Source organism: Moschus berezovskii, chromosome 5, assembly GCF_049115385.1.
Source record: "Moschus berezovskii isolate FMDL1 chromosome 5, NW_MosBer_1.0, whole genome shotgun sequence".
Classification (NCBI taxonomy): Eukaryota; Metazoa; Chordata; class Mammalia; order Artiodactyla; family Moschidae; genus Moschus; species Moschus berezovskii.
Genome location: NC_142464.1, coordinates 105394065 through 105416109, shown reverse-complemented (window position 1 = coordinate 105416109; position 22045 = coordinate 105394065). Strand labels below are relative to the sequence as shown.

Here is a 22045-nt window from a genome sequence, read left to right as displayed (position 1 = left end):
AATCAGAACAACTCTGAAACCTGCACTTATTATACTTTGCCTGCTGTGTTTTTAATTTATAGGATATTTATAGCAGTTTGTGGATCTGCTTGCCTCTAAATAAGTTACTCCAGGTGAATATAGCAGGGCTGGATTTCTTGTTTTAATTTTTATTGGTGTATAGTTGATTTAAAATGTGTTAGTTTCTGCTGTACAGCAAAGTGAATCAGTTATACATATATCCACTCTTTTTTAGATTCGTTTCCCATATAAATCACTGAAAAAGTGAAAGTGTTAGTTGCTCAGTTGTGTCTGATTCTGCAGCTCCATGGACTGTAACCTGACAGACTCCTCTGTCCATGGAGTTTTCCAGGCAAGAATACTGGAGTGGGTAACCATTTCTTTCTCTAGGGGATCTTCCTGACCCAGGCATCAAACTAAGGTCTCCTACATGGAGATGGAGTCTTTACTGTTTGAGCCACCAGGGAAGACCATAGCCATTACAGAGTATTAAGCAGAATTCCTGGGCTATACAGCAGGTCCTTATTCGTATCCTTTTATATCTAACAGTAGGTATATGTCAGTTCCAACCTCCCAATTTCTCTCTCCTTCCCCACCTTTCCCCCTGGTAACCATAAGTTTGTTTTCTGTACCTTTTTCTTTTTTAAAGTCTTATTTTAAGATAATTTGTCTGCTCCCCTCCATGCCAACTTTCCTTAGAAACATTGCTGAGTTGTAGATTTTTCAGCATAGTCTTGCTTGACAGTGTTTTTTGTTTCTGTTTTTCAAGATCTATGGTCAGGAATAGCCAGGAGATAATTTGTATGTAATTCATATTAAAGTGTGAATGATCAGGAACTCCCGATTTCCTTTTAATTCTTCTAGGCGTATTTGTTTGTCATGACACATTCATTATAATTAGTAAATTTCAGGCACCAATTTTTATCAAGCTCTGAGAAATATGGAGGAAAAGATCGGTAGCTTCTAATCTCTTCTCCCTAGGTGAGGTGAGAAAAAGAGAAGTAAAAAGTGAGCAGGGAAAGATACTACTCGATATTTCTTGGAACTTGAAACTCAGAGAAACTCCGGTGTGTTCATTTTCTATTGTTGGATAACAAGTTATCACAGATTTAGCAACTTAAAGCAATGCGTATTTGTTATCTTAGCATTTCTGTGGGTCAGGAGTCAAGGCTATGAGGTCATCTGCTCAGAGTTTCACAAGGCTGCAGTCAAGGTATTCACTAGCTGTGTTCCTTTTTAGAGCTTTCTCTAAAAGGAGGATGTCCTTCTCTAAGCTCCAGTGATTGTTGACAGACTTCAGTGCCTTGTGGTGGTAGGACTGAGGTGCCCATTTTCTTGCTGGCTGTCAGCCAAGGGCTGCTCTCAATTCCTGGTGTGAGGTCTGCCCACAGTTCCTGGTCACATATGTCCTACACAGAGGCCATCTCCCAACAAGGCCACTAACTGCTTTGGGCCCCCTGGAGAATCTCTTATTACTATTGGCTAAAAAAATGAAGTCTCATATAATATACATTGGCCAACCCTACCATCACAGTTGCCATATTCTGTTGGTAAGAAGCAAGTCCCAGATTCCCTCTCCACTCAAGGGGAGCAGATTACATAAGAGCATGACACCAGATGGATAGAGATAGTGGGGCCATCTTGGAGTTCAGCGCACCATACCAACTCCTTTGCATCTCTGGTGTGAGATTCTCTGGCAAAGAATGTTGGCCATGCTGGATATGTAAAGCCATATATAAAAAGCCCAGAGTCTTGTACATGCGTATTCATAGCAGCATATTCACATGATCCAAATGCCCAATTCATCTATTGATGGATGAATAGATAAACAGAATGGAGTGTATGCATACGATGAGTTATTATTCAGCCTTAAGAGAGAGTGGAGAAACCCTTCTTTTTCATGCTACAATATGAATGAATCTTGAAGTGATTATGCTAAGTGAAATAAGTCAGCCTCAAAATAGTAAATATTATTATTCCACTTTATTTTCGGTATCTAGAGAGTCAGATTCCTAGATACATAAAGTAGAATGTGTTTCCAGGGCCTGGGAGGAGTTATTGTTAAAGTTATTTTTTAATGGGTACAGAGTTTTAGTTATTGTTTAATGGGTACAGAGTTTTAGTTTGGGAAGATGAGAAAAGTTCTAGAGATGGACAGTGGCGACACTTGCAAAATATTGGGAATGCATTTATTGCCACTGACCTGTGCACTTAAAAATAGTTGAGATGGTACAGTTTGTGTTGTGTATTTTACCACAGTTGAAAAAAGTAAATGCCTGAGGCTGATTTGACAGCATGTCCCTAAGTGCCAGGCTTTTCAGATTCCATATAGGATGCTGGGAAGAAAGAGATAAGAGCAATGATTGTCACTTTCCTATATTTATTGGTTATCTTGTAAAGGACAATCAGATATAGCAAAGTCTTGTGAAAAATGAACATCAATTGATTATTAATTAATCAGCTGCTAATTTCTTAATAGTAACTGATTGATTGCTTGTTGAGCCTTCAATGGAGGCTTGTTCCCAGCACTGTGGGAAAATAGAGGGAAAAAAGCAGCTTCCAACTCCCTTGTGTTTTCTTGTTTGCAGCTGTAATTCTTAAGTGCAAATGCACACTGTAATCACCAGGGGAGTAGTAAAAAATACTGATGTCCTGGTGCAACCCCGAACGAATCTGATTAAATCAGTTTGAGGTGAGGACCCTAGGTATCAGGATTTACAGACGGTCCCTTGATGATTCTAATGTGCAGTGACAATTGAGAACCATTTTGTTAGAGGAACAGGCCTTCCTGCAGCTGACCCCAGAAATATTCAATTTGACACTTTAAGAGCAATGCTCATTACCGACGTCTAAGAGAACTATTTACCATTTCTACCTAATTACCACGCAGCACAGTGATGATAATGCCCATCATTGTGTGTGTCAGATTAACACAGCCTTAGAAGCTGTGGTTGTTTTCAACATTTCATTGTTCAACTCTATGCTTGGATGCTCCCAGGAACTGGATCATCTGCACCCATTTAAGAAAGGGAGAGAGACATGTTGTAAGCATGAAGTAACAGTACACATAATTAAATTACAACTGTACTTAATTACATGGGCCATATAGAGCAAGAGGGTTGACAGGAGGAAGTCATGCTCATTTTCTGATTACTCATGGAATGACCTCATCTTTTCACGCTAACTTCTCAAATTATAAACGTGTGCATTTTTTAGCTATTATTTCTTGGTTTATTACTCAAAAAGTTTGGAAAGTGAAAGTGTTAGTCACTCAGTCGTGTCTGACTCTTTGTGACCCCATGGACTGTAGCCCACCAGGCTCCTCTGTCCACGGGGATTCTCCAGTCAGGAATACTGGAATGGGTTGCCATGTCCTCCTCTGGGGGATCTTCCCAAGCCGGAGATCGAAGCCAGGTCTCCTGCGATGTAGGCAGATTCTTTACCATCTGAGCCACCAGAGAAATCTTTTCTTGCTTATTTTCTGTGCCTGTTTTGTGGGTGACTGTCATTTCCCACATCTACTCTTCTCTCTGTACGCGGATTTTTTTAAGCTGGAAATTAAATGTGCTTTAGTATTAGTTCTGTTGAGTCCCTACCTTGTGCCATTCTCGATTTTAGGTAGAGGATGAGGAAAGTGTAGTCACATCCTTGAAGATCACAGTCTCTTTGGAGAAATTAAAATGTATTGCAGTCTTGTGTGATTGATGTCCTAAGAGATGGGTGTATGAAGGAGGGGGAGGAGTGGATGGCTGGGAGACAAAGTGGCCTGTCACATCTAGGGATCTGTGAGCCTGGGGTACCCTGAGCATAGGGAGGTCGAACAGGCGAGGGGTCTGGACTGTCAGAATTTTTACTCACATTGTGAAGAGTCTCCTTTAATAAATAGCAGTAGATCTCAAGTATAGTGCTTTTAGAGCTGTTTTAACTCAAAGATTTTTAAGTTGCTGGTAACTTGCAGACCTACAATAGTACCACTGTCGCTTCTATAATATGTTTTATGTGCCTGGCCTTATTCTTAGTGCTCTGTCTGATTAACTAACTTAATTTTCATAGAAATCCTATGACCTGTGGACTGTGTTTATTGTCATTTTACAGCTGAGAAAACTTGAGATTAAGTGACTTGCCCAGGGTTGCACAACTCATAAGGGACAGAATTAGGAATCAAGCCCTGGTATTACAGCTTTAGATCTTGGGCCCTTGACAAATATGCCTTATCATATGCTTTCTATTTGTATATACGATTAAGCTATGAAATGCCACACAGGTAAATTTGCCTTGGCCTTTGTGCTCACAAGAAATACTTGACAGATAAGAAAGTAGGTGGAGGCCCCTGGTCCCTGCTGGGCACTGAGCTTTGTGCAAAGAAGTTTGCAAGACACATTCTATGGCCTGACAAAAACAGTGAGAACACAGGCCTGTAGTAAACAGGACCAGTGAAGGAAGATTGAGAGCCTAGCTTAACAGGAACTGTCAGTGGACCTTGACAAATTAAACTTCCTGAAGCAACAGAGAGGACAGGAATTTATTGCTTCAAAGAATGTTGATTATATAAATTGGGGGTATAAAAGGATTACAAAAGGATTACCAATGGACACTGCCACTGATGGGCATAAATTCGAGATCCAGCCCTATTGGAGGAACTTTGAACCGAGCATAGGTCTTTGCAGTGCTTCTTTGCAGTTTCCAGAACGTTTCCCATCCCACCCTTCCCCACACAAAAGCATGCTACTACTATTGCCAACTACAACTATCACTGCCATTTATTAGGAATATATTGGCATCTTATCTTAGTTAATGTGCATAGTATCTATATGACATGGCTTATGATTACTCAGCTCTGTTTGCAGGGGAGAAATCTGAGGTTCAGAAAGGTTAAGTGACTTGACCAAGGTCACACAGCTAGGAAGTGGCAGAGCTGGAATTTGAACTTAGGATCTTTTGCCTCCAAAGCCATATACGCATTTTAGCTTTTAAATGAATTTTTAATTGATGTGCTCAAATTGTAAAATGAACACACTCGTGTAACTTCCAAACAGATCAGGGAATAGAATCTTCCTTACCAGTACCTCAGAAGTCCTTTTGCTCCCTTGAAATCCCTAAACATTATCTATTTCAAATGTGCATGTGTCATGCCCCACTCTTTGTGACCTTATAGATTGTAGCCCCCAGGCTCCTCTAGCCATGGGATTCTCCAGGCAAGAATACTAGAGTGGGTTGCCATGCTCTCCTGCAGGGGATCTTCCTGGCCCAGGGATCGAACCTGCATCTCTTATATCTCCTGCATTGGCAGGCAGATTCTTTACCCCTACCACCACCTGGGAAGCCCACTTCAAAGGTAGCACTGGTATTATCAAAGATTACTATGCCTATTTTTTAATGTTATGTTAATGGAATTATAGCGTATGGACTTTATGGAGTCTGCCTTCTTTAGTTTCTATGCTGAGCGTCATTTATGATGTTGTGTGTAGCAATGGTTCGCTATTATCATTGCTCTATAGTGCTTGTTGCATGACTGTGCCAGTTTATCAGTTCTACTTATTGATAGACATTTGGTTGATTCTGGTGTTTAGCAAATTTAAATAATGCTGCCATGAACAGTTTTGCACATATCTTTTTATTTATATATGATTTATGATATGTGTATACCTAGGAGTGGGCTTCCCAGGTGGCTAAGTGGTAAAGAATCCACCTGCCAAGCAGGAGATGTGGGTTTGATTCCCGGGTCAAGAAGATTTCCTGGAGAAGAAAATGGCAACCCACTCCACTATTCTTGCCTGGGAAATCTCATGAACAGAGGAGCCTGGTGGGCTATAATCAATTCATAGGGTAGCCAAGATTCAGATACGATTTAACAACTAAACAACAATGCAAATACTTAGGAGTGGAATTGCTGGGTGGTACATTTTATCTAAGTTCACATTTAATATAGATTGCCAAATACTGTGAGTAGTTTTCCAAAATGCTTGAACAAATATACACCCCTACCAGCATTGTATGAGTGTTGTGACTCTCCATCATCACTGGCATTTAGCATTGTCAGTCTTCATTTTAGCTGTTCTGGTGGGTATGTTTATGGTATGTTTATGTTGTGCTGTCTCATTGTGGCTTTGACTTGCTTTTTCTTGATATTTAGCAAGGGTGAATGCTCTTTAATTTATGTATTCTCTGTAGATGTCTGCTTTCCCTCTGTAGCTTTGTAGTACAACTGTTGTCATAAATCAAGTATCTCTGTATGTTTGGATGGCTTTTAGGTCTCTCTGTGCAGGTCCAAAGTCTCTCAATTATTTTGATTAATAATTCTTGATATCCATTACTTTAAGTCTTTTAGTTTTGTTATTGTTCTTCAGTGTTGTGATGGCTATTCTTGGGCTTTCTTATGACTAAGAATTTTAGAAATTGCTTGTCAATTTTCATAAAAAATTTTTAGGATGTTTATTGAGATTTCATTGAACCTGATTAACCTGATATCATTAAAAAATTGTCTTCTCATTCATGATCTGTTTATACGCCTCCATTTATTTAGATATTCTTTCATTTCTCTTGTTATTTTGTACTTTGTAGAAGGCTTACACATTTTTGTTATTTATAATCTTATGTGGTTGATATTTTTGGTCTTTTAAAAATAATGTCATTTAAAAATTTGCATTTTTACTTTGCTACTGGGATATAGAAATATAACTGAATTTGCTCATTGACCTTGAATCCAGCAAGATTATTGAAATCAGTTATTAAATTTGATAGTTTTACCTGTACATTCTTTTGAATTTTCCATTTATATAACCATGTGTTTCGGAAAGAATGGCAGTTTTATTACTTCTTTTCCTGTGTTTATATCTTTAATACACTTTTTTCCTTTTTTATTCTTTTATTCTCTTTGTATTAAATTTGCTCAGACTCTTTATTCAGGGTGAAATTGAAGTGTCCCATTTCTAAAATCTGAAGGAAGGCATTTCCAGAAAATGATATGATACTTTCTGCTTTTATTTTGTTTTACAGATTTTTTAAAAAATCAGATTAAGAAAATTCCCTTCTATTCCTAATTTACTAAGTGATTTCTTTTTAAAAAAAAAAAATTAAAACATATATGGGTGTTTAATTTTATCAAATATTTTTTCTTCATTCAATAAGATTTTGCTATGTATTTTACTTCTTTACCCTTTTCATGTGGTTAATTATGTTGATTTTTAGTCTGATCTAGATGTATTTGTTTTTGAACTTTGTACCTATCTTTATTAGGGATATTAACCGTTAATTTTTCTTATAATATGGGTTTTTGTTATTAGGCCATTCTTGCATTAAAAAATCAGTTGGAATTTTTTTTTTTCTATTTTCTGGATAGGATTATATAAGTTTAATAATGTTTTTTCCTTAAATGTCTGGAAAACTTAAAGATAATGTCACCTAGGTCTAGAATTTTCTTTGTGGAATAGTTTTTATCTATTTATTGCTAATCAGATTTTCTCTCTCTTTTTTTTTTAAATTTCAGTGTTGGTATACTGTATTTCTCTGGGAAATTTTCTTTTAATCTAAATTTTAAAAATAGTTATTTATATTATCCCCTCATTTTTATATCTGTAATATTTACGGTCATATCTGAATGGTCTAGTGGTTTTCCCTACTTTCTTCAATTTAAGTCTGAACTTCGCAATAAGGAGTTCATGATCTGAGCCACAGTCAGCTCCTGGTCTTGTTTTCGCTAACTGTATACAGCTTCTCCATCTTTGGTTGCAAAGAATATAATCAATCTGATTTCGGTGTTGACCATCTGGTGATGTCCATGTGTAGAGTCTTCTCTTGTGTTGTTGGAAGAGGGTGTTTGCTATGACCAGTGCATTCTCTTGACAAAACTCTATTAGCCTTTGCCCTGCTTCATTCCGTGCTCCAAGGCCAAATTTGCCAGTTACTCCAGGTGTTTCTTGACTTCCTACTTTTGCATTCCAGTCCCCTATAATGAAAAGGACATCTTTTTTGGGTGTTAGTTCTAAAAGGTCTTGTAGGTCTTCATAGAACCGATTAACTTCGGCTTCTTCAGCATTACTCGTTGGGGCATAGGCCTGGATTACTGTAATATTGAATGGTTTGCCTTGGAAACGAACAGAAATCATCCTGTCATTTTTAAGATTGCATCCAAGTACTGCATTTCGGATTCTTTTGTTGACCATGATGGCTACTCCATTTCTTCTAAGGGATTCCTGCCCACAGTAGTAGATATAATGGTCGTCTGAGTTAAATTCACCCATTCCAGTCCTTGATGAAAGTGAAAGAGGAGAGTGAAAAGGTTGGCTTGAAGCTCAACATTCAGAAAACAAAGATCATGGCATCTGGTCCCATCACTTCATGGGAAATAGATGGAAAAACAGTGGAAACAGTGTCAGACTTTATTTTTTTGGGCTCCAAAATCACTACAGATGCTGATTGCAGCCATGAAATTAAAAGACGCTTGCTCCTTGGAAGGAAAGTTATGACCAACCTTGATAGTATATTAAAAAGCAGAGACATTACTTTGCCAACCAAGGTCCGTCTAGTCAAGGCAATGGTTTTTCCCGTGGTCATGTATGGATGTGAGAGTTGGACTGTGAAGAAGGCTGACCGCCGAAGAATCGATGCTTTTGAACTGTGGTGTTGGAGAAGACTCTTGAGAGTCCCTTATACTGCAAGGAGATCCAACCAGTCCATTCTGGAGGAGATCAATCCTGGATGTTCATTGGAGGGACTGATGCTAAAGCTGAAACTGCAATCCTTTGGCCACCTCATGCGACGAGTTGACTCACTGGAAAAGACTCTGATGCTGGGAAAGGTTGGGGGCGGGAGGAGAAGGGGACGACGGAGAATGAGATGGCTGGATGGCATCACGGACTCTGTGGACATGAGTTTGAGTGAACTCCGGGAGTTGGTGATGGACAGGGAGGCCTGGCGTGCTGTGATTCATGGGGTCGCGGAGAGTCGGACACGACTGAGCGACTGAACTGAACTGAACTGAACTAATATTTACGGTGATGTCTCTTTTCTCATTTCCAACACTGGCAATTCTTTCTCCCCACCCTCTTAACCTTCCCCCCACTGCTCCTTTCTCCGTGAATGTATCAATTCTATTAGACTTTTAAATAAAGTATTTTGAGCTGTTTTGATTCTCTTCATTGCACTTTTTCCTTCTATGTTATTTTCTGCTTCATTCATTGTTATTTCCTTTCCCTTTTTTAAACTCAGTTGCTTTTCTTTTTCTAGCTCTTTAAATCACTTTCACTTAAGTTGTTCATTTTTAATGTTTTCTTTTGTAATATATTTAATAATGTAAGTTTTCCTCTTAGTTTTGAATGAACTGAATCCCACAAGTTTTGAAAAATCACATTTTTATCATTTATTTCAAAATTTTATCTGACTTCTTTATGATTTAATCTTTCTTAAAGGTTTTTATGATTTTTTTTGTTGATTTTGTTTCTGATCTCTAGCTTAAATTTTTAACTTCTATTGTTTTCAAAGAATATGCTTGCCTCTTTCAATCTTGTGAAATTTGTTAGATTTGTTTTATGATCCTCATATGGTCAGTTCTCATGAAGGTTCCACATGTAATTGAAAATAATGTGTATTCTGAACTTGTTGGAATACAGTTTTTTAAAATGTCAATTAGGTCAAGAGATTAAGTAAAGTTTGATAGTCAAGTGTTCAGATCTTCTGTTTTCTAACTAATTTTTGCCTTCTTATTCTATTAGTTACTTAGAGGGATATGTCCAGTTCAGTTTAGTTCAGTCACTCAGTCATGTCCGACTCTTTGTGACCCATGAACCGCAGCACACCAGGCCTCTCTGTCCATCACCAACTGCCAGAGTCCACCCAAACCCACGTCCATCAAGTCAGTGATGCCATCTCATCCTCTGCTGTCCCCTTCTCCTCCTGCCCTCAACCTTTCCCAGTATCAGGGTTTTTTCAAATGAGTCAGCTCTTCACTTCAGGTGGCCAAAGTATTGGATTTTCAGCTTCAATATCAGTCCTTCCAATGAATACGCAGGACTGATCTCCTTTATAATGGACTGGTTGGATCTCCTTGCAGTTGAAGGGACTCTCAAGAGTCTTCTCCAACACCACAGTTCAAAAGCATCAATTCTTCAGCACTCACCTTTCTTTATAGCCCAACTCTCACATCCATACATAACCCCTGGAAAAACCATAGCCTTGACTAGGTGGACCTTGGTTGGCAAAGTAATGTCTCTGCTTTTTAATGTGCTGTCCAGGTTGGTCATAACTTTCCTTCCAAGGAGTAAGCGTCTTTTAATTTCATGGCTGCAGTCACCATCTGCGGTGATTTTGGAGCCCAGAAAAATAAAGTCAGCCACTGTTTCCATCTCCCAAAATGGTTGTGTTTATCTATTTCTTCTTTTAATTTTGTCAGTTGTTTTTTTGTTAATTTCATGACATCTAATTAGATGGATAAAGATTTAAAATATATGTATCTTCTTGATGCTATCAGTATAAAATATTGCTCTTTGTTTCTAGAAATATCTTTCATTAAAGCCTACTTTCCTGTATCAAGGAAAATTTTCTTTACATAGGCAGAACTTGTTTCATTGTGCATTCACTTTATTGCACTTTAAGATGCTGCATTTTTTGCAGATTGAAAATTTGTGACGACCCCGTGTCCGTCAAGTCTATAGGTGCCCCATTTTCCCAACAGTTTGCTCACTTCCTATCTTTGCATCACAGTTTGATAATTCTCACAGTATTTCAAACTTTTTATGACTGTGTTTGTTATGGTGATCTGTGATCAGTGATCTTTGATATTACTACTGTGAGTTGCTGAAGGCTCAGATGACGGTTAGCATGGTTTCGCATGAAAGTATTTTTTAATTAATGTGTGTACATTTTTTTTAGACATAATGCTATTGCACACTTAATAGTCTACAATATAGTGTAAAGATAACTTTTATATGCTCTGATAAACCAAAAAATTTACGTGACTCACTTTGTTACAATATTTGTTTTATTGTGGCGGTCTGGAACTGAACCTGTGATATCTCTGTGGTATGCCTATAATTGGGCTTCCCTGGTGGCTCAGACTATAAAGAATCTGCCAGTAATGCAAAAGACTAGGATTTGATCCTTGGGTCAGGAAGATCTCCTGGAGAAGGGAATGGCTACGTACTCCAGTATTCTTACCTGGAGAATTCCATGGACAGAGGGGCTTGGTGGGTACAGTCCATAGGGTTGCAAAGAGTTGGACACAAGTGAGTGACTAAAACACACCCATGCCTATAGTTGGGGTTTACATAGTATATCATTTTCTGCCTTTCGATTTTGAAGTTTTCTATATCATTATCTTTAAGGTATACCTCTTATGAACAACATATACTTGGTATTGTATTTCTTTGTTTTTATCAATCTGACAATCTGGTCTTTTAATTGAGATATTCAATGTAAACAAAAAATGTTTGGGTTTAACTTTAGCATCTTACTATTTGTTTCACTTTGATTTCTTTTTTCTCTACCTCCCATTTTCTTGAATTAATTAAGTATATTTACTATTCCATTTTCTCGTCTGTTAACTTTCTAGTTAAACATTCTTAGACTAATCTTGTAGGAGTTACCCAAATTGTAACATACATCCTTAATTTATTCAATTTCCAATATAGATTAGTACTTTTATCAAACCGAGACCGTAAATTTATATTAACTCCATTTACTGATCATGCAATTTTGGCTCTTGTTTTCATACGTTTATCATGTATTGCAAACTCTACAAGGTGTTATTCTTATTTTTTAAATATTTATTTTTATTTATTTGGCTGCACCAGGTCTTATGAATAGTTGTGGCATGTGAGATCTTTTAGCTGTGGCATGCAAACTCTTAACTGCAGCATGTAGGCTCTAGTTCACTGACCAAGAATTCAACCCAGGCTCCCTGCACTGGGAGGACAGAGTCTTAGCCCCTTGACTACCAGGGAAGCCCCCGCTCCAAGGTATTATTATTACTCTTTTATGAAGATGAACTTCTTTTAGTCACCCACATTTTACTTTTCCCATTGTTTCTTTCTTCTAACATCTGGGATCATTTTTGTTCTCTGTTAAGTTTGTTGCCGATGGAATTGTATTTGGAATATGTATTCATTTTCCTTTACTTTTTAAAGGCTCTTTTCACTGGGTAAAATATTGAACTAGGCACTCTGAAGCACTTTGAAGATATTCCATTGTCTTTTCGTCTCTATAATTTATGTTGACGAGTAAGTCAGTCCTATTATTGGTCATTTGAAGGTAATGACGCCTGTTTTCTCCAGCTGCTTTATAGATTTTTCTTTTGTTTTGGTTTTCAATAATTTGGCTATGATGGGACTAAACATGCTTTTTTATGTATATACTTTATTTGGCATATGTTGTGCATCTTGTCCATAGCTTGATACATTTTCACTAATTTAAGAACATTCTTACATATGATGCTTTCATAGATTGTTTCAGACTAGTTTTTTCCCTTTCTTTTGGGCCCAGTTACATATATGCTCAACTTCTCTATCATGCCTTATATGTCTCCAATATTTTGCTTTTGTTTTTATTGTTCTTCTTGCTATCCTAGATTCTATCCAGTCTTCTATCTGGATATATTCTGCCTGCCCATATTCATTTTCTAATCTTTATCAGCTGTGATTTTTTAGACTTTAAACCCATCTATTGTGTTCTAAACTTCAGGTATTGTATGTATAAATTCTAGAATCTCTATATGATTCATAAAAAAAAATCATTTTCTCAGTTGACATTTTCCATTTTGTCCTTGATTGTCTTAAACATAGTTATCGTAAAGTTTTTACCTGATACATACAATTTTTTAATCTACTGTGGATCTGTTTCTGTTGTCTTTTTCCACTTCATCTTCATCCATTTGATCTTTTCTCTTGGTATGCCTGGTAATTTTTAATTTCATGCCAGGTATTCCATATAGAAAAAATGTAGAGAAAATTTGAGCCCTAGATTTTGTGAATATCTTACAGAAAGATTTACCTTTGCTTCTCACAGGCAGTTAAGCAGGAGCAAATAATTTTAGCCAAAATAGGATTTGTAGTTTTAAAGTTAGTGTTTTGGTTTTTTATTCCTGTTTGGGTTAGTCTTTACTTCTAGATTACAGCTCTTTTGATGTCCCATCTGTAATCCTAGGTTTACTAGGATCTATCTTGGTGTGACTTAAACACTGATTTGTGTCTTCCAAACTCTTTGAGACTGCCAAAACTCTGCTCAGTGCTGCCTGTTCCGTTCCGTTCCGTCGCTCAGTCATGTCCGACTTTTTGTGACCCCATGGACTATGGCCTACCAGGCTTGTCCGTCCATGGGATTAGTAAATGCCTTAGCGGGAAAAGAAGAGGTGAATGTCAAGTTCATGTTCTTTTGTTGATCTTCCTTCATCAGGATGAAGGATAGGTCTCCAGTGCTATCAAGCAGGTTGTATTTCAATCAGCTTTTATACTTGTTTTATGTGAGCAGGGACAGTTGTGCTTATAATGGCTGGCCTATATCATAGAGAAGGAGTGGCAAAGTTCATACACTTAATCACTACTGTATGTAGCTTTGTAAATGGAAAATTCAAGACAAGACTCACTTGTCCAAGAATTTATGAATTACTTTGGAGAAAAACTCATAGAACTCTTTTCTAAAAGAATATTACCATGTGTTTATGTAATAAACTAAGTTAAAAGGATCTAGAAACTCTGTGAGGCTCTGGACCATGCTTAGTTACTTTTTATGTCTTTAGTAAATGCTTAGTAAATTTGTTGAGGTGAATGGGCATGAAAACATGTATTTTAGGAGTTTGGGATAGAATAAAAGGGTGTGTGAGCTACTGTATGCAGGCAGCATTGGTCATAAAGGATTTCTTGTTTGATGTATAATATTTGGTAGGTCGAGGGGAAAATAAGTTAAGTTCAAGGAGAAAACATGTGCCAAGTCTGAAGATGAAGCTGGCAGGCATAGGAGACAATGAGGTTACCAGTCTATCTGTAACAAAGGATTTGTTTTAGGGAGTAAGTACTGGATGTATAGAGTGGATGCATGTGATGAGAAATGTGGGAATACCACATTGTGGGATGTTGATTTTTTGCTATGGGCAAAAGTCTTTTCATAATACTTTCATGCAATGTTAATAGAAGCTCAGCCAAACAAAGAAATAAAGAAGACGTTGAGGTTTGGAAAACATTGATTTAAACAGATTTGTTTACTGCAAGATTTCTTTGAATCTTCAAAGTGTGTATGGTGAATTCCCCAAATTGTCTAAACTCAACAAACTTTTGTTTGTAAAGGAACAGTGCTTCTGGGTACATGTTTTGGGAAATTGGGATATGTGGGCATTGAGGAAATACTTGCTGGAATATGACACTAGCATGAAAGGCTTGTGAAAGCTGGAGCTTTTATGGTATTGTTCACGGATTTCCCCCAAGAAGAACATCTTGCAAAAGTCTTTTTTCACTTTATATGAATTGAGTGAATTAATGGGTTTAGTGGATAAAGGAAGAATGAGATCAGAGTGAAGTTAGTTTTTTACCAAAATTAATCTGATATAGTTGGACTATAAAGAAAGTGGAGCGCCAAAGAATTGACACTTTTGAACTATGGTGTTGGAGAAGACTCTTGAGAGTCCCTTGGGCTGCAAGGAGATCCAACTAGTCCATCCTAAAGGAAATCAGTCCTGAACATTCATTGGAAGGACTGATGCTGAAGCTGAAACTCCAATCCTTTGGCCACCTGATGCAAAGAAAAGACCCGAATGGTGGAAAAGATTGAGGGCGGGAAGGGAAGGGGACAACAGAGGATGAGATGGTTGGATGGCATCCCTGACTCAACGGACATGAGTTTGAGTAAACTCCGGGAATTGGTGATGGAAAGGGAGGCCCGGCATGCTGCAGTCCATGGGGTCGCAAAGAGTCGGACACGACTGAGTGACTGAACCGACTGAACTGAATCTGATAGTGTGGTATAGGATGTGTTTGTTTGTGTTTTTTTTTTTAACCAGTTTTTTACCAAAATTAATCTGATAGTGTGGTATAGGATGGAATACAGGGGTAAGTAATTACCATGAAATTAAAAGATGCTTGCTCCTTGGAAGAAAAGCTATGACTAACCTAGACAGCATATTAAAAAGCGGAGACATTACTTTGCTGATAAAGGTCTGTCTAGGAGAAGACACGGAGAAGGCAATGGCAAGCCACTCCAGTACTCTTGCCTAGAAAATCCCATGGATGGAGGAGCCTGGTAGGCTGCAGTCCGTGGGGTTGCTAAGGGTCGGACACGACTGAGCGACTTCACTTTCACTTTTCACTTTCACACATTGGAGAAGGAAACGGCAACCCACTCCAGTGTTCTTGCCTGGAGAATCCCAGGGAAGGGGGAGCCTGGTGGGCTTCCGTCTATGGGGTCACACAGAGTCGGACACGACTGAAGTGACTTAGCAGCAGCCGCAGCCAAAGCTATGGTTTTTCTAGTAGTCATGTATGGATGTGAGAGTCAGACCATAAAGAAAGCTGAGTGCTGAAAAATTGATGCTTTTGAACTGTGGTGTTGGAGAAGACTCTTGAGAGTCCCTTGGATGGCAAGGAGATCAAACCAGTCCATCCTAAAGGAAATCAGTCCTGAATATTCATTGGAAAGACTTATGCTGAAGCTGAAACTCCAATCCTTTGGCCACCTGATGTGAAGAGGTGAGTCACTGGAAAAGACTCTGATGCTGGGAAAGATTGAAGGCAGGAAGAAGGGGATGACAGAAGATAAGATGGTTGAATGGCATCACCGACTCGATGGACATGAGTTTGATTAAGCTCCGGAGTTGGTGATGAACAGGGAAGCCTGGTGTGCTGCAGTCCATGGGGTCTCAAAGAGTCAGACACGTCAGAGTGACTGAACTGACTGACCCAGGTAAGGGATTAGAAGCTGAAAAACCAAAGGAAACTGTTAGAATTATCCAGACCTAAGAATTTTTTTCTTGGATGTGGTGACATCCTTGGAAGCAGAAACTAAAATGGATAACAGTGATATTTTGTAAAGAGAACTTACAAGATTCGGTGATAGATTAAATGAAAGAGGAAGGAAGTTTTCAAGGTACTCCGAGAGTCTGGATGACTCTGAGGCTGATGGAGTCACTATAGGGAAGAAGGAATTTCTATATAAGACTGTTCTATTTCCTTCATGGAGCCTGTGACTTGATGAAGAGAACCATAAAATACTAATTCTATGAACTTTTATTTTGGGTTGGAGAACCTTCTTTCTTTCATTTTAAATTTGGCTGCGCCATGAGGCATGTGAGGTCTTAGTTCCCCAACCAGGGATTGAACCCTGGGTCCTGACAGTAAAAGTGCTGAATTCTAACCACTGGACTCCCAGAGAAATCCCTTGAGAACTTGCTGTGTAGAAAAGATCACAATTTTTAAACGCCAAGCTAGGGATGGGAGAGAGTTTGAATGAAAAATACAGGAAAAAACTCTGATTCAAAAAACACACAAAACACTGTATTTGAGTGAAAGCAAATATATTGTGTAAAGTTTCTGACTTAGTCCACAAGGCAACTTTTCTTCCAGCACATAATTCTAAGATAACTACCAATAAAATATGCTAATTAGAACATTTTAAATTTATGGTGACGATGATTAGGTAATTGCTTTGAGGTACTTCTTTTCCAAAAGAAACTGAAGTGTTCTAGGATTATCAACAAATGGACATCTGATTTGGGGACTAAATATGCTGTGAGATTGTAAATGTAGGTTCTGTCTAGTCTAGGCATACTAAGAGTCAAAACATAAGCAAAACTAAACTATCACCATCACCCTCTATCAAACCTTATGAGTCCCAGGGGAGGCAACTTCTTCAGCTCAGAAGAAGAAAGATATGGAATGGAAGCAGCACAGATTTCAGACTCATAGACTTAAATTTAAATCCTGGGAGCGGGGAATAGTTACTTTTCAACTTTTAGTCTGTGTGTGCATGCTCAGACCTTTAGTCGTGTCTGACTCTTTGCGACCCTATGGACTGTAGCCCGCCAGGCTCCTCTGTCCATGGGATTCTCCAGGCAAGAATACTGGAATGGATTGCCATGTCCTCCTCCAAGTGAGCTTCCTGACCCAGGGATCGAACCACCATCTCTTAAGTCTCCTGCATTTGACAGGCAGGTTCTTTACTGCTAGTGCCACCTGGGAAGCCCAGCTTTTAGTCTACTTGTCTAAAAGTAGAAATAGTCACTATCTCACAGAATAGTAGTGAGGGTTGAATAAGATAAAAATGACTAGCACCATAGGAATTAGGTATGTGTATACCTTAATGAGAAGGCAATGGCAAGCCACTCCAGTACTCTTGACTAGAAAATCCCATGGACGGAGGAGCCTGGTGGGCTACAGTCCATGGGGTCGCTACTAGTTGGACATGACTGAGCGAGTTCACTTTCACTTTTCACTTTCACGCATTGGAGAAGGAAATGGCAACCCACTCCAGTGTTCTTGCCTGGAGAATCCCAGGGATTGCGGAGCCTTGTGGGCTTCCGTCTATGGGGTCGCACAGAGTCGGACATGACTGAAGCGACTTAGCAGCAGCAGCATACACTAATGAATGAGTACTGTGTTATAGTCTCTTCCATAACCTTCTATCAAATAGACCTGCCCCTTTTCCATTTAAAAATCGTATGTTCATTAGTATTGCACCTAGAGATCTTGAAGGTTGCTACATTTGTGATGATGACAATTAAGAGTGATGATAAAATTGATTTCATCCTGATTAACAGAAAAATATTCAAAAAATTTTCAAAGGATTTCCACATAATGAATGGTAGTTATAAGGGTCAAGTGTTGGTGGAGCTAGAAAAGAATTTTTGTCCTTGCTGGAAAAGTTGTAAATTGTTTTTGTTATTCAGTTGCTAAGTCGTGTCTGACTCTGGTACCCTGTGGACTGCAGTACACCAGGCTTCCCTGTCCTTCACTGTCCTAGGGTTGGCTGGAACTCATGTTCATTGAGTCGGTGATGCCATCCAACCATCTCATCCTCTGTCACCCCCTTCTCCTCCTGCCTTCAGTCTTTGCCAGCATCGGGGTCTTTTCCAGTGAGATTGCTCTTCACATCAGGTTGCCAAAGTATTGGTGCTTCAGCTTCAGCATTAGTCCTTCCAATGAATATTCAGGGTTGAAATCCTTTAGGACTGACTGGTTAAAGTTGTAAACACATGGGTAGTAATAGTAAGAATAAAGATGTTTTCCACTAATTGTAACTCAACATTTCCTTTCCATTACATCAGTGAGAAGAAGCTCATTACAGATGCCCTTAATAAAAATCAGTTTCTGAAGAGACTGGATCCGCAACAGATCAAAGACATGGTGGAATGCATGTATGGGAGAAACTACCAGCAAGGGAGTTACATTATTAAGCAAGGAGAACCAGGAAACCATATCTTTGTACTGGCAGGTGGGTTTCACAGATTTTCACAGTTATCATATAACAACTATTTGCCTATTGTTTAATGATTTTTTGCACATATTTATAAAAATGCAAAATTGGTTGTTCTATTTGTAGAAAACATAACCGATTGAGTTCATGAAATAGTAATATTTGTTGGTCAAATCATCCTGATGTTAGTAATTAATATTTATAGAATGCTTTCTGTATGTCCAGCATCCTGCTGAGTATTTAATAGACAGATCTAATTTCAGCTCACTAATTCTGTTAGGCAAGTGCTAATATCTTCATGTTACTAATGTGGACTATGTCATAGAGAGGTTAAGTAACTTACCCAAGGCCACACAGCTCATTAGTGGTGGAGGCAGAATGCAAATTTAAAAATCTGATTTGAAAGTTCATACTTATTAATCACAGTGACACTTAACTTCAGAAAGGTGTTTTAGAATATTCAGAATACCAGTGCTTGTGCTGACCTTTTACACTGTTGTACCATGAAAAAGAAAACAGTTATTTTTGTGGCTCTGTTAAATAGTTTGGTTATATACCAATGATTTCAAAAGATCATTTAGTTGCATTTAACCAACAGCTTGACTTCCTAGGTGGCGCACACAATAGAGAAGTCAAATGAAATGCCTTAAGATTAAGGCTGGTTTATTTAGAACCATTTAAAGGAATTCCTCCATACCCAATCACTTGAACATGTTTCATGCTAGGAAGATCATAATAGTTAGAAGGAAAAGAATTTATTTCTCAGATGCATATCAAATGCATATCAAATCTTGCAGTGGAATTCAACAATTTTTTTTAGCTACAGAAGCAAGAAATTATTTGAACAGGACTTGTCGTTATTGAATACCTGTCAAATTCTGAATTGCCTCAACTTTTTGAGTTTTAAAAAAAGTTAACTAGCTTGCCCAGATGGACTGCTAGCCTGGAATGTGCTGTGGCCTTTTATTTTGCTTCCTGGCCATCTAAACAATGCTTTTTCAAATTTATAAATTTTTATTTATGGTCAAATATGATCAAAGCCCATATTTTGGCTTTGGGAGTTCTGAGGGAGACATATGTGAATAAGACATGATTTCTATGGGAGGTTACATTCAGGTAAGCGGTACAAGTTTAGACAGATCTGTGTTTAGCAAGGAGGGGTGAAAAGAATCACAGAAATTAAGAAACAAAGAGCAGCAGTGCTTTTATGATTCTTGTTTCCTTGAGGCCTTAGGTGTGGAGCAAAAATTGCCTATCCAAACAAATTAATATGCATGTATTATTCTATCAGATTTCCTGGGTGGTGCTAGTGGGTAAAGAACCCGCCTGCCAATGCAAGAGATGTCAGAGATGTGGGTTCGATCCCTGGGTCGGGAAGATCCCCTGGAAGAGGGCATGGCAACCCACTCCAGTATTCTTGCCGAGAGAATCCCCATGGACAGAGGAGCTGGTGTGTTACAGTCCATGGGGTTGCAAAGAGTCGGACATGACTGAAGCGACTTAGCATGCACTCACACATTTTATTCTATTGGTAGTCTGCAAAAGGTTGTTTTCTATATTTTGATTCTTTAAACTTGACAGTTTCATAGTTATTAGTGTATTATTTGCCATATACATGTTTGTTCAGTTCAGTTCAGTTCAGTCGCTCAGTCGTGTCCGACTCTCCGTGACCCCATGAATCACAGCACGCCAGGCCTCCCTGTCCATCACCAACTCCCGGAGTTCACTCAAACTCATGTCCACAGAATCGGTGATGCCATCCAGCCATCTCATTCTCCGTCGTCCCCTTCTCCTCCCGCCCCCAACCTTTCCCAGCATCAGAGTCTTTTCCAGTGAGTCAACTCGTCGCATGAGGTGGCCAAAGTATTGCAGTTTCAGCTTTAGCATCAGTCCCTCCAATGAACATCCAGGACTGATCTCCTCTAGAATGGACTGGTTGGATCTCCTTGCAGTATAAGGGACTCTCAAGAGTCTTCTCCAACACCACAGTTCAAAAGCATCGATTCTTCGGCGGTCAGCCTTCTTCACAGTCCAACTCTCACATCCATACATGACCACGGGAAAAACCATTGCCTTGACTAGACGGACCTTGGTTGGCAAAGTAATGTCTCTGCTTTTTAATATACTATCAAGGTTGGTCATAACTTTCCTTCCAAGGAGCAAGCGTCTTTTAATTTCATGGCTGCAATCAGCATCTGCAGTGATTTTGGAGCCCAAAAAAACAAAGTCTGACACTGTTTCCACTGTTTTTCCATCTATTTCCCATGAAGTGATGGGACCAGATGCCATGATCTTTGTTTTCTGAATGTTGAGCTTCAAACCAACCTTTTCACTCTCCTCTTTCACTTTCATCAAGAGGCTTTTGAGTTCCTCTTCACTTTCTGCCATAAGGGTAGTGTCATCTGCATATCTGAGATTATTGATATTTCTCCCAGCAATCTTGATTCCAGCTTGTGCTTCTTCCAGCCCAGCGTTCCTCATGATGTACTCTGCATAGAAGTTAAATAAGCAAGGTGACAATATACAACCTTGACGTACACCTTTTCCTATTTGGAACCAGTCTGTTGTTCCATGTCCAGTTCTAACTATTGCTTCCTGACCTGCATACAGGTTTCTCAAGAGGCAGGTCAGGTGGTCTGGGATTCCCATCTCTTTCAGAATGTTCCACAGTTTATTGTGATCCACACAGTCAAAGGCTTTGGCATAGTCAATGAAGCAGAAATAGAAGTTTTTCTGAAACTCTCTTGCTTTCTCCATGATCCAGCGGATGTTGGCAATTTGATCTCTGGTGCCTCTGCCTTTTCTAAAACCTGCTTGAACATCTGGGAGTTCACGGTTTATATACTGCTGAAGCCTGGCTTGGAGAATTTTGAGCATGACTTTACTAGCGTGTGAGATGAGTGCAATTGTGCGGTAGCTTGAGCATTCTTTGGCATTGCCTTTCTTTGGGATTGGAATGAAGACTGACCTCTTCCAGTCCTGTGGCCACTGCTGAGTTTTCCAAATCTGCTGGCATATTGAGTGCAGCACTTTCACAGCATCATCTTTCAAGACTTGAAATAGCTCAACTGGAATTCCATCACCTCCACTAGTATTGTTCGTAGTGATGCTTTCTAAGGCCCACTTGACTTCACATTCCAAGATGTCTGGCTCTAGGTCAGTGATCACGTTATCGTGACTATCTTGGTCGTGAAGATCTTTTTTGTACAGTTCTTCTGTGTATTCCTGCCACCTCTTTTTAATATCTTCTGCTTCTGTTAGGTCCATACCATTTCTGTCCTTTATCGAGCCCATCTTTTCATGAAATGTTCCCTTGGAATCTCTAATTTTCTTGAAGAGCTCTCTTGTTTTTCCTATTCTGTTGTTTTCCTCTATTTCTTTGCATTGATCACTGAGGAAGGCTTTCTTATCTCTCCTTGCTATTCTTTGGAACTCTGCATTCAGATGCTTATATCTTTCCTTTTCTCCTTTGCTTTTCGCCTCTCTTCTTTTCACAGCTATTTGTAAGGCCTCCTCAGACAGCCATTTCGCTCTTTTGCATTTCTTTTCCATGGGGATGGTCTTGGTTCCTGTCTCCTGTACAATGTCACGAACCTCCGTCCAGAGTTCATCAGGCACTCTATCAATCAGATCTAGTCCCTTAAATCTATTTCTCACT

At 38.9% G+C, this 22045-nt stretch overlaps 1 protein-coding gene across 2 annotated transcripts in view; it reads left to right on the top strand.

The window, feature by feature from the left end:
- Positions 1–22045, top strand: part of PRKG2 (protein kinase cGMP-dependent 2) — a 114792-nt gene that overhangs the window by 11917 nt on the left and 80830 nt on the right. For both annotated transcript variants that reach the window (XM_055434525.2, XM_088836098.1), the window contains one exon: positions 18239–18405. In XM_055434525.2, coding sequence (XP_055290500.2) covers positions 18239–18405 — 167 coding nt within the window. The remainder of the gene's footprint in view (positions 1–18238; positions 18406–22045) is intronic.